Consider the following 11,034-nt stretch of genomic DNA (forward strand, 5'->3'; position numbering starts at 1 on the left):
GCAAGGGACAACCACTAATTAATGGACACCTTAATTAAAAGTAGTTACACTTGAAGAAAGAACTGCCTTCTTTTTTCCTAGGTAGATCAAGCTTAGTCGGTGTTCGCCATATAAGCCAATTTAAACCTATTAAAATCAGGTTTTTAGGAAAGGTTTATAAGCCATAAACCTAAACTACTTATGGTTACGTTATGAAACTTTCACCGTGGCTGGTTACAAAACTTGTTTCTATTTGATGTAAACGCAACATCACGCGGTCGCTACTTACATTACGAAGCTGCGCGTTTTGCTGCTTCTTTTGCTTAAAAGTGAAACTAGCGTACCTACAGCAAAACGTGCAACCATATGGCTCGGTCATTTTCTGCAATATCAGTAACATGTGAATACTATTTCTATGTTAATTTGAAGGAAGCAAACAAAATATTTAGTGAATTGCGTATAATGCCGTATGTTCTTACACATGTTGTTCTTATAGAAATGATAATAAAAATAAAAAAACAAAAAATAAAAAACAAATGTCTAAAAAAGGCGCATTCACGAATACTTTATTAAAACATTTAAACAAAATATCTCGCAATGAACTTCTGAGACGATCACCAACTTCTTTAATCAAATACCAAGCACCATATTCTTTTATTGATTTACAATAATACAGTATTTATTCGATAAACTTGACCAGTACTCCAAGAAATACAGTAGATGTTCTTAGAAGAGAGTAATTTTAATTGATAATATTGATTTACTTCTATCACTATGGCAACGCACCATTACAGATAACTTAAACAAATATAGATTGTTATGATACGTTCGTAGTTATGACATGTTATTTACAATTCGGTCAAGTACTATTTTATCAGAATTCGTTTAAACACAGAGAATGGTTTAAAACAAGATAGACATAGCTACGGTAGCTATGGTAGCTACGGTAGCATGTTTTATTCACCATTCATTAGCTTTGTTGATTGATACCTATTTTTGTAAGATTGCTTTTCATATAAATCAAGAGTCATTTCTGAGCCTCTATTATCAGACTATTTGTTATTGCAAAAAAAATTGCAAATATGTTATATGGGTATTTACAGAGTAAACTTTGAACAACTAAGAACAAATCTTCTTTGCCAGTAAAACTTAAGCCATATTCTTTTAATAAAAAAATGTCTGAAGACAACTAACGAAAAAAGACAATTAAATCTAAATTAGGAAGTTCATTGTGTTTCATGTACCTTGTATTTGCTTGATGAAATTTGACTTGATAAAATTTCCTTTCCATTAATTACAGGTTTTTGTCTGGCTGTCCCTGTCTCCGCACCATGTCCATTCCATTGAGTTCCATTTTATGTGTCATTAATTAGTTACCCATTAATTACAGGTTTTTCCTGACTGTACTTGTCGCTCCTATGTACATTGCATTAAATTTATTTACAATAAAGGCCATAACTGGCACAGTTTTCTTATTTTAAAGGATTCATAGCTCATTTATCGAGTGCTTGTCTTACGCGAAAGGTTTTGGATTTCTGTTCTCAAGTTGGGCAGGAATCTTAATGATTTCTGGACAACTTAAAACCCTTCTGAACCGTTATTGTGGTCCCTCCTTGAAACAATTGACAGGGCAGATACGTAACATAAGAATCACTTTATTTATACATAGCTAGTTAAGCTAGTAAATAAATAAACTAAGTAGCTAGCTAATTAGCTAATCGTCTTTAAAACATATGCGTCGTCCAATCACTTTTTTTTTATTCTCATCATAAACCCATAGGTGAACTTTAACGACTGTTCCAAAATAGAATGCTTAACACTGGTCTAGTTTTTAAATAAGCGACCACGTTTTCCTTTACTGTAAAATAGATATGGAAAAAGATTTTTAGAAGAAGGTAAAAACACGCTAGGCTTTGTATTTAGAAACATGGTTAAAAGAGTCAAGGAAAAATTTACATATTGTAGAAGAACTACTTTGTTCATTACTAACATACTGCCTGGCAGCGAGCGGGATAACATATTGCTGCACGTAGTGTAGTGGGTTCGTCTGCGACTCTCAGTTCTGGGGACCGCGGATCGAATCCCGATCGCTGCCAGGCAGTATGTTAGTGATGAACAAAGTAGTTCTTCTACAATATGACTTACACGCATTATACTCACCCGTCATGATCAGAGGTCTGATCAGGGTGAAGCATTCTCTGGTGAGAATGAAATACGGATGTGCTATGATAAATATTCACCTATGAAAGATTTACACTTTGTTTTTTTTTTACAAATATCTACTTTGGGCTTTAAGAATTTAAGTATATTTATTTTGTCTTGCCGTGTTTTTAAAAAAGCTTGTTCGTTGATCTTTTAACATTTTTACTGTACTAGTCACTTGTGTAATCGGCAGAAAAAAATGTGATCACATCAGTGAGATAAAGATAAATCCCAGGCATGAGGGAGTAAGAATTTCTTATTTCGGTTGTTTCAATCAAGAACTTGCGTGCTAGTGTTATCCCAGGTGAAAAGAAGAAAAGAAAAAAAATCAGACAAGCCGGCAATGTTTTAAGAAGTTAAAGATTCTAGTTTCTTTTATCCGCTCAACCATAGTAATCGAAGATTGTTTGGGTTGTATTTATACTTAAACATAATATCTCCTTTAGACCATGTATTTTAACAATTCACAGGTTCTTCCGGGCCTTAATTAAGTAAATTTCTTTTATCCTGTGAATGATGTGAAGGGGAATTTTCACGAAGCGAATTAAACGGCCAATTCGACGGCGAATTCGATGGCGAATTCGCTTTTTAATTTTCACGACAAAATAAACTAGACGCCAAATTCATTGTTTACAATGGTTAACTGCGTTCTGATTGGTCTAAAACTAGCAGCGAAACCTTTAGCCGCGAAAAAGTAGAAACTGTTTCTACTTTTCAGCGAAGCGAATATTTCGATGCAAAATCATAACAAACAAAACTGCGCATGCTCAGATACAATTCGCTGTCGAATTCGCCGTTCAATCGCTTCGTGAAAATCCCCCTTTATCCCGTCTTTTATAGCAGACATAATCACCATGACAATTGATTGATAGCGTTATTAGGGACTTTCCAGTGATAAAATAAGCACTGCGAGGAAGTGTTTATTTACATTAAAACAGTTCTTTCCTAATTTTGAACCGTGTGTTATAAAAACGGGGAAGATAAAAACAAACGTTGGCGACATATTCCAAAAAAAAATATGAGAATAGTAAGTCTCTTTTACTCTTTTTTGGTCCACATGTCCGTTTATTTATTTGTACAAAAAACAATGAAACAAAAATGAAATTAAATATATAATCAGTGAAACGAAAGTTAGGATAGTATGATGTGCTTAGGCAGAGTTCTGTCTTTCAGGTTATGTTGTGTTTTGTTTTGTTCCTCAAGTTTGAATAAAAACACGAAATATAAGCAATAGTAAGTGTACGAATTTAAGCTATTTTTAAAATTTTATGTGTATGCGATTGTATTGTTGTTTAGGTATTTTTCAAATCTTTTATCTGGGGTAATAAACAAACAGATTCACATAGTATTGATTACAAACACATATAATATTTTCCATTATCAAATTAATAACACACAACAATAGGATTCAATGCTGGAATTTATAAGTATGCATTCTCACAGTGTTTTTTTTTTTGCTTTCACTATTACAGTAGACGATATTACTGTCAGCTTGAGGGTAGAAATTGACTACATATTGTCTTTTTTTCGGGTAGATGCGAGATTCAACAAAGATGTTGTTGGTTTTGGTGTTGTTCTCAGTCTATTGTTCATGCGCTGAAGGTACATTGTGTTTTGATATTCATAACGTTTTTTACTCTTTTTATCTCGACCTCACTCACGAAGGACAACACCAATACATTTGGATATAGACAGAAATGCCAGGAGAATGGTGGCAGGGAGAATGGACCATAGGAAAAGTTTAAAGAGCCATTCAATTTCATGAAGCCATATTTTAGCTTCTCATACATTGGTGAACATCAATCCCTATATGCCACAATGTAAACGACAACGAATTAGATTTACACGCTTTTGCTTAAGCAACACAAATTTTTTGTTTGATTTGGCTCATTTTTGCTTTGCTATCTACCTTTTTGTATCTCAAAAGATTTAAGTGCTGTTTACTTGTTGTTAGCGTGTAGACGATAAATTAAAGTGGAAGAAAAAAAAGAATTTCCCCATATTTATAATGGCCACCATTTTTGGAAAGGAGAGAACATGGATATTTCCAGGAAAAGCCTTTGTCGCCTACATCGATATTTCCATTAACATGTCAATTAACTAAACAATGCAAATTATCTTGATTCATTTTGTCAGGCATCATTTCGATATACTTTTTCAAATTGAATTACAGGCAAGTATAGGTTGAGAATAAACGTAGCCAAAAAAAATATGAAAATTGTGTCTAGCCTGGAAAGAAAAGGGGGTTAGCAAGTATAATCATATACGTTAAAAGTGCAACAAATTACCACACTGCTGCAATACATATTCAAAGCCTAATTAAAAGTTTGGGTTGAATATGTTTATCTTTTTAAGTGCTGTTTACTTGTTGTGGGCGTGTAGATGATATACAGCTAAATGGAAATTTATATTTGTAGTGTATAAATTCGCAGCGAACAGGTGGAGAGCATTTAAAAAATTTACAAGAAAAACAAACTCATTCATAGACGTTTTTTTAAAAAAAGTAATCACTAAATTATTAATAACATCAAATACAAATATTTATCCGTTATGAAGAGAACACATGACGATAAAAAAGTGGAAAGATTTAAGGAAGAGGAAGAAAAAAAATAATTTCCCCATATTTATAATGGCCACCATTTTTGGAGAGGAGAGAACATAGGTTGAGAATGAACATGGCGAAAAGAATATAAAAATTGTGTGGAAAGAAAAATTTATCCGTTAACACGTTTTTACCCTTGAATGTTCTTTATTGCGTTCTTTGAGAAAATAGGAAGTAAATGTTACATTTACAGATGGTTATGAATATTCTCACAATTGGATAAACAGGATAATATTGAAATTATCTTAAGTATAAAAGCAGCTACAACGGAGGAAGTAACAGCGTAAAATAATTGTTTCTTAGTAAATTCACGTTATTTTGTTCTGTGCTATCATCTAAGAAAAAAATCAGACTGAGTGCGTTCTTTTATGTTCCTGAGTTTATGCAAATTTTCTGCCTTAACAACCGATATAACGCCACAAGTGTATGTAAACCCCTTTTTCTGTATATTCAGTCAGGAGGGCCAAGTTAAACGTCGTACAGCAAGATCTCATTGGTTTAAAAGGCGAAGACGTTGAAGTGACGTTAATAACAACAATGTTAGTCGGACAACGTTTGCTTTCCATTAAAGTTTTCCAGCTTCCTGGAAATATTGAACTCGCTACTGGATCGGAACGAGCATTTTTGTTACAGAATGAAACACTCAGAGGAATAAAATTTGAAACTAAAATCGACGGAGAGAAAGGAATATATCGATTTGGAATCAAATCTTTAGACTACGATGATGGTACTATGTATCTTGCCACTGCTATTTTTCATGATGGCTATACACGATATCATAAGGATGACGTTAGGGTGAAAGTTAACGTTTTAGGTACAGTTTGACTAACATTCTTCATTATTACTACTTTCCGATATGATTTTCGTTTGAATTTATTAAATTATTATTGGGTTATTAAAAAAAGGAACAATAAAATTGTTTGGGATAAGCTACCTAGCCTCTTTAATAATAGCCGTATTTTGTCAATCTGTCCACGAGAAAAGTGTCGTGCAACTGACACACGAAATAGCGTGTAATTTAAAGACGGGCGACCCCGTGAGTTTTTCAAGGGTCACGACTAGTTATATATAATAAGTAGTAAAATAATAAATCGTAAAATGGTTATAAGGATGCTTTATTATCTCTACTTACCGCCGTTTGGTACTGTTCTGTTTCAGTGGTGATAAAATTCGATACTTTTATTGTTTCTTCTTTAATACACCTTTCCCAAATTTCATAAATTATACCAATTATGACGTCATCCAAAATTTTATAATGGTGTCGTGCTCTTCAAATAAGGATATTCAGATAGAATATTAAATTATCATGACAAAAATGAAGTTTTTAGAGCAATATAATATTCCGGTTGGATTTTACTTAAATTTGGAAAAAAATAATTATTTTGAAGACGAGGCTATTCTTAGGAAGCTCGCCTTTATGAAGGGTTTGACCGTAACTTTTAGCTGGGAATTGAGGCACCTAACGAAAAGAAATATTTACAAAATTAGGTAATTTTTTCTACCTTTTGCTAAGGAACCTAGGGATAAGAATCATTTTTAGTATCGACCTCTTTAATTCAGTTTGACATAATTAGAAAATTCGGGAAAGGTCTAATGATTTTTAAAATTCCATTTTTAGAGTTGCAATAGCAACAATTTGGCTAAATGCGGTCTGAATACTGACTTTTTGTTATTGAAATATCTACAAGATATTGGTTAGTGTTATTGATACTTGTATTTTTTATCCAGGTGGACCCCAATTATGTGGCTCCACACTTCCGGCGGTAACTATGGTTAAAAGGAACACAACAGTCCGCTTCTCAAGCGTTGTGTGCGGAAATAGACCCCCGTCGATGAGTTGGATGCTTGGGTGTGAGAGTTTAAAAACAAATGTAACAAAAGGGTTGAAACCACAGGAGTATGTCCATCACGTAGACCTCAAGATTACTACGAGAATGTGTGGATTACTCTTGAGATATGTGGCATCTGGCCATGATGGAGAGATAACAGGATCAACTAAACTCATCGAAAAGTGTAAGTCAGTACCTTCTTAGTTGTCGGGACTTATTTTTTTATTTTTTTATCGTATGTTACACTTCATTTAATATTTCGAATTAAAATTACGTTAAAACACTTGCACTATAAGTTAAAAGTAATTACAGTGGACTCTCTATAACTCGAACCCCTATAACTCGAATCTCTCCTTAACTCGAACGATTTCGCTGGCACGGTCGGAATTTCCTAATAAACTCTCATAATGAACTCTCTATTACTTGAACTCATATAACTCGAATCGCTCCTTAACTCGAACGTTTTTTGGTCTCTTCTGGTATTTCCTCTCTATAACTCGAACGTCGCGACATGTATCTAGAATTTTATATGACACAAATAGTTTTTTGCATTGTTTTGGCTCTGTAAACGTAAATAGAGTCTTAAATGATTCGAATAAATCTTTGAGATAAATTTTTTTTTTCAGTCCGTTCTTACCATACAAGGTCGAGATTTTATCCTGTACCAAAGAAGATTTCGTCCCCATTTCATTTAAGGGAGAAAAATGACGCTTTGTTGGCCATTTGTACAAAATTTATACAAAAACTTGGAAAAACTCCTAACTCTCTATTACCCAAACCTCTCTATAATTTGAACGGTTTCCAATTACCTGTGGCTGTTCGAGTTATAGAGAGTCTACTGTATAATTTAATACCGGATTTACGAAATTAATGCGGTTTATCAAATAGTGGAATGTTTTTAAGTATTTTGGATTGGCCAATCACGAAATATATGCTATATTTTTATATTATACTGAGAAAAGAGCGCAATTTTTAATTATTATCCGATTCTTATACTCTTTTTTTGATTGGCCGAAATAGCGTGCAAGAGTTCAGTTTTTCCCAATTCGTTAATAATTCGTTGAGTTAAGTTTTTGTTTTCGTTAAAAACGAGAAATTATCGCTAAATTTATTCAAGGAGTAATTTTTATGAAACTAACAACAATCATAAATATTCACAGTTCAATTATTCTATTTCTCAGAAATATACATTAGAGATACATTAAAGTAAGTGCTCTCAACCGCAGAAACTAATTGTTAACTGTGAATTTAGATGGGCAAGCTTAGATTTAATGGCACACGAAGGAGTTTTTTCTTTAATTCCATTCGTACGGAACGACAATAAGTGAAAAGGAAATTAGGAATGAATTTGAATGTTTTTATAATAGATTTTGGAATATTTTGGAATAAAATTTGCTATTGAACAAAGACTTTTATAAACCGTGATGGAAATTAAAGTTTTTTAATTCTCGTATAATTCACTTGTCTAAATGCTCGTTAAATATATAAAGGGGGAACATAAAAATTATTCCGATATTTTTCTTAGCACCATGCGATAACCACGTCAAAGCGATAACCGCATAAATTCGTATTAAGACTCGTTTTCAACTTGACTCTATTTCCCGGTATAGAAAATTCAGTCAAGTTGAAACGAGCTTTTACGCGTTTTTTTTTAAACATTGCTTGTTTTTTTAGTTGTCTTACACGCGTTTAGCTAATACACACCAAAACATACTTTTTCTTTCAGGTTAATTAATAATAGCAAATATTTTTAAGGGCGTTAATAAAATAATATCCGCTCATAAATTCACCAAATAACGTAATTCGTCCTTGTTTTTAGCTATACCTCAGAAGATCGAGAATTTTCAATACGCTATTGATAACACATGCTTTGTGTTAAGCTGGTCAAGACAGTACACTGGAAATTGTATCGTCAATCACGAAATTCAATATATAACTGGGAAGAACACAACAATGAATATCGATATTGTAACGTCGAATACAAACAAATTGTCTTATTGCGCTCCCTTACCAGAGGATATAAAAAAAATAAAAGTTATAAAAATAAGAAGTATTTATGAAAAGAGAAGAGGGGAATGGAGCAGTGTGAATATCACATTAAATGCACCAGAAAGTTCAAATGATTATGATGATCTTAAAAAAGGTTAGGTGCATAGTTGGAAAAATAAATAAGCAAATAAAAAATAAATTAATAAAGGATAGACACTTAGAGGCTGTTTATATTAGGAGCGGGACTAAAATATCTTCAGGAAGGTATAAACACCGACTATTTACTATTAAAACCGACTATATACTATTAAAATCTACATTTTATACATTTTTTTATTGTTTTATATTGATTTCTACCCCTTTTGTCTCTATGTAAACAGTACCCTTTTCTACTTTTTAAGTCTAGTTCATTCGGCAGAGAGTAACAGGTCCAATTTCGAACGTGTCATAGCAGCGAATATATCAACGGAATTCAATCCTTTTTGTCCTTACCAAATCGGCTATTTACCATTTCTTTTTTAGGAATTCCAGTAGCTGTTGCTTTGATTATTGCTTTAGTTACGGTTTTTGTTGTCGTAAAGAAAAAAAGAAAACGAGTACATCGTGCACCAGGTACGTTTTTTCTAAGAACATTAAAAACATGTTTAATTAGACGTGTAGTCAGAATGGTAGTTACTTCAACATTTAACAACATGGACAAAAGCGTAAAATGGGCTAATACTCCGCAAACACAGTTTGCGAAAATTGCTATCTTGACACATACGCTATTTGAAACCTTCGAGTCACACTTTCTCACACGCCTTTGTTACAAAATAATCCAAGTCAGAGCCTACAGGTCCTGAAAATCAGACAAAACGTGTATGCCGACGTAAGCAACAATTAAAACATTTGAAGAACATGTATGTAACCAAATAAACCCTAGATAAATTTTGAGATTTTACGAGTATACCTTTACAGGTTCAAAATGCGTGACTTTAATATAGAAACAGCCTAAATAATTATTTGTGTAAACGAACTTTGAGTTTGACAGAGTAGCTACTTGCAAGCTGAAAGTATGTTTCTTATGAATAAGCTGAATAAATTTTCTTTATTACCTACTAGAAACTACTCGGTTAATTTCGAAAAGAAATGCAGAAGGTAGCAATGAGATGGACGAGCTAATTGTTACTATAGCAACTAGCCAGGAAGATCACAAATCAGACGTATAGAACCTCTACATTTTGTTATTTCATAAAAGAGAAGAGAAAGTGAAAATTGTATACAACCCGTTTAATTCTTAGCCGTGGGAAAGGTCAAAAGGTATTTTGATTTAAAGAAACTCAATATTCTGGGGAAGTATGTACACCATTCGTGTTTTGTTTTATCTCCTAATCATAGTCGGAAGAGAAAAGCAAAATTCTACAGTTTCCATATTGATGATTTTTGTATTATTAAACAAAAAACGAGAAGAATTTGTATAAATGAATAAAATGGTTGGATTATTTTGCCAGGTAAAGCGCCAGTTAGATTTTATGTCTTTTCTCGCTTTAAAGATACCATTTACAGTGTTAGACCACTTTGTCCTAAAAAAGATATTCAACGAGGGTTATATCTTCGTATACTTGAACTTAGCTGTGACTTCCTGTTTAAGTGAAGTATTTTCAATCCTTAATTGTCAATTTTAACATGTTTTTTATATTATGTTTATATGTATATTTGTTGATAAAAAATATTTGTATGGCTCAGACTCCATTTTATCCAAAATATCCCAGAATTCAGTATGTTTAGTGGATATTAATAAATTGGGAAAGTTCAAAAGGTATTTCGGTTTAAAGAAACTCAATATTCCAGGAAAATATGTACACCATTCGTGTTGTTTTATCTCCTAATCATAGTCGGAAGAGAAAAGCAAAATTCTACAGTTTGCATATTGATGATTTTTGTATTATTAAACAAAAAACGAGAAGAATTTGTATAAATGAATAAAATGGTTGGATTATTTTGCCAGGTAAAGCGCCAGTCAGATTTTTTGTCTTTTCTCGCTTTAAAGATACCATTTACAGTGTTAGAGCACTTTGTCCTAAAAAAGATATTCAACGAGGGTTATATCTTCGTATACTTGAACTTAGCTGTGACTTCCTGTTAAGTATTTTCAATCCTTAATTGTCAATTTTAACATGTTTTTTATATTATGTTTATATGTATATTTGTGGATAAAAAATATTTGTATGGCTCAGACTCCATTTTATCTAAAATATCCCAGAATTCAGTATGTTTAGTGGATATTAATAAATTTCTTAAATAACAAACATTTCGACCTGACTAACTTGTGAAACGTTTTTTTTTAAATCAATGATATGTACATTTGCCATCTTTTATTGTTATTTATAATCTTTGAAGCTTCTATACCTGTCATGGTGGTAATGTCGCATTCAGACGCATATTGCGTATTTT

At 32.5% G+C, this 11,034-nt stretch overlaps 1 protein-coding gene across 3 annotated transcripts; it reads left to right on the forward strand.

Moving 5' to 3' along the window:
- The first annotated feature begins 3,099 nt into the window (after window positions 1-3,099).
- On the forward strand, window positions 3,100-10,818 carry LOC130636598 (uncharacterized). Of its 3 annotated transcripts, XM_057446371.1 has the most exons (8): window positions 3,116-3,208; window positions 3,478-3,608; window positions 3,717-3,783; window positions 5,238-5,597; window positions 6,512-6,796; window positions 8,432-8,755; window positions 9,124-9,213; window positions 9,703-10,818. In XM_057446371.1, the coding sequence occupies exons 3-8, from the start codon at window positions 3,717-3,719 to the stop codon at window positions 9,807-9,809; spliced, it is 1,233 nt and encodes a 410-aa protein (XP_057302354.1). In that variant the 5' UTR covers window positions 3,116-3,208; window positions 3,478-3,608; the 3' UTR covers window positions 9,810-10,818. The 3 variants fall into 3 exon arrangements, with proteins under 3 accessions (XP_057302353.1, XP_057302354.1, XP_057302355.1); XM_057446370.1 differs by lacking the exon at window positions 3,478-3,608 and having other exon boundaries at window positions 3,100-3,208; XM_057446372.1 differs by lacking the exons at window positions 3,116-3,208; window positions 3,478-3,608 and adding an exon at window positions 3,316-3,414.
- The last annotated feature ends 216 nt before the right edge of the window (window positions 10,819-11,034 follow it).

This window comes from Hydractinia symbiolongicarpus, chromosome 3 (assembly GCF_029227915.1).
Source record: "Hydractinia symbiolongicarpus strain clone_291-10 chromosome 3, HSymV2.1, whole genome shotgun sequence".
Classification (NCBI taxonomy): Eukaryota; Metazoa; Cnidaria; class Hydrozoa; order Anthoathecata; family Hydractiniidae; genus Hydractinia; species Hydractinia symbiolongicarpus.

Coding starts and splice junctions, on each gene's coding strand:
- LOC130636598 (XM_057446370.1), top strand. Junction 3,784..5,237: donor CTATTGTTCATGCGCTGAAG/GTACATTGTGTT, acceptor CTGTATATTCAG/TCAGGAGGGCCAAGTTAAAC. Junction 8,756..9,123: donor TTATGATGATCTTAAAAAAG/GTTAGGTGCATA, acceptor TTTCTTTTTTAG/GAATTCCAGTAGCTGTTGCT.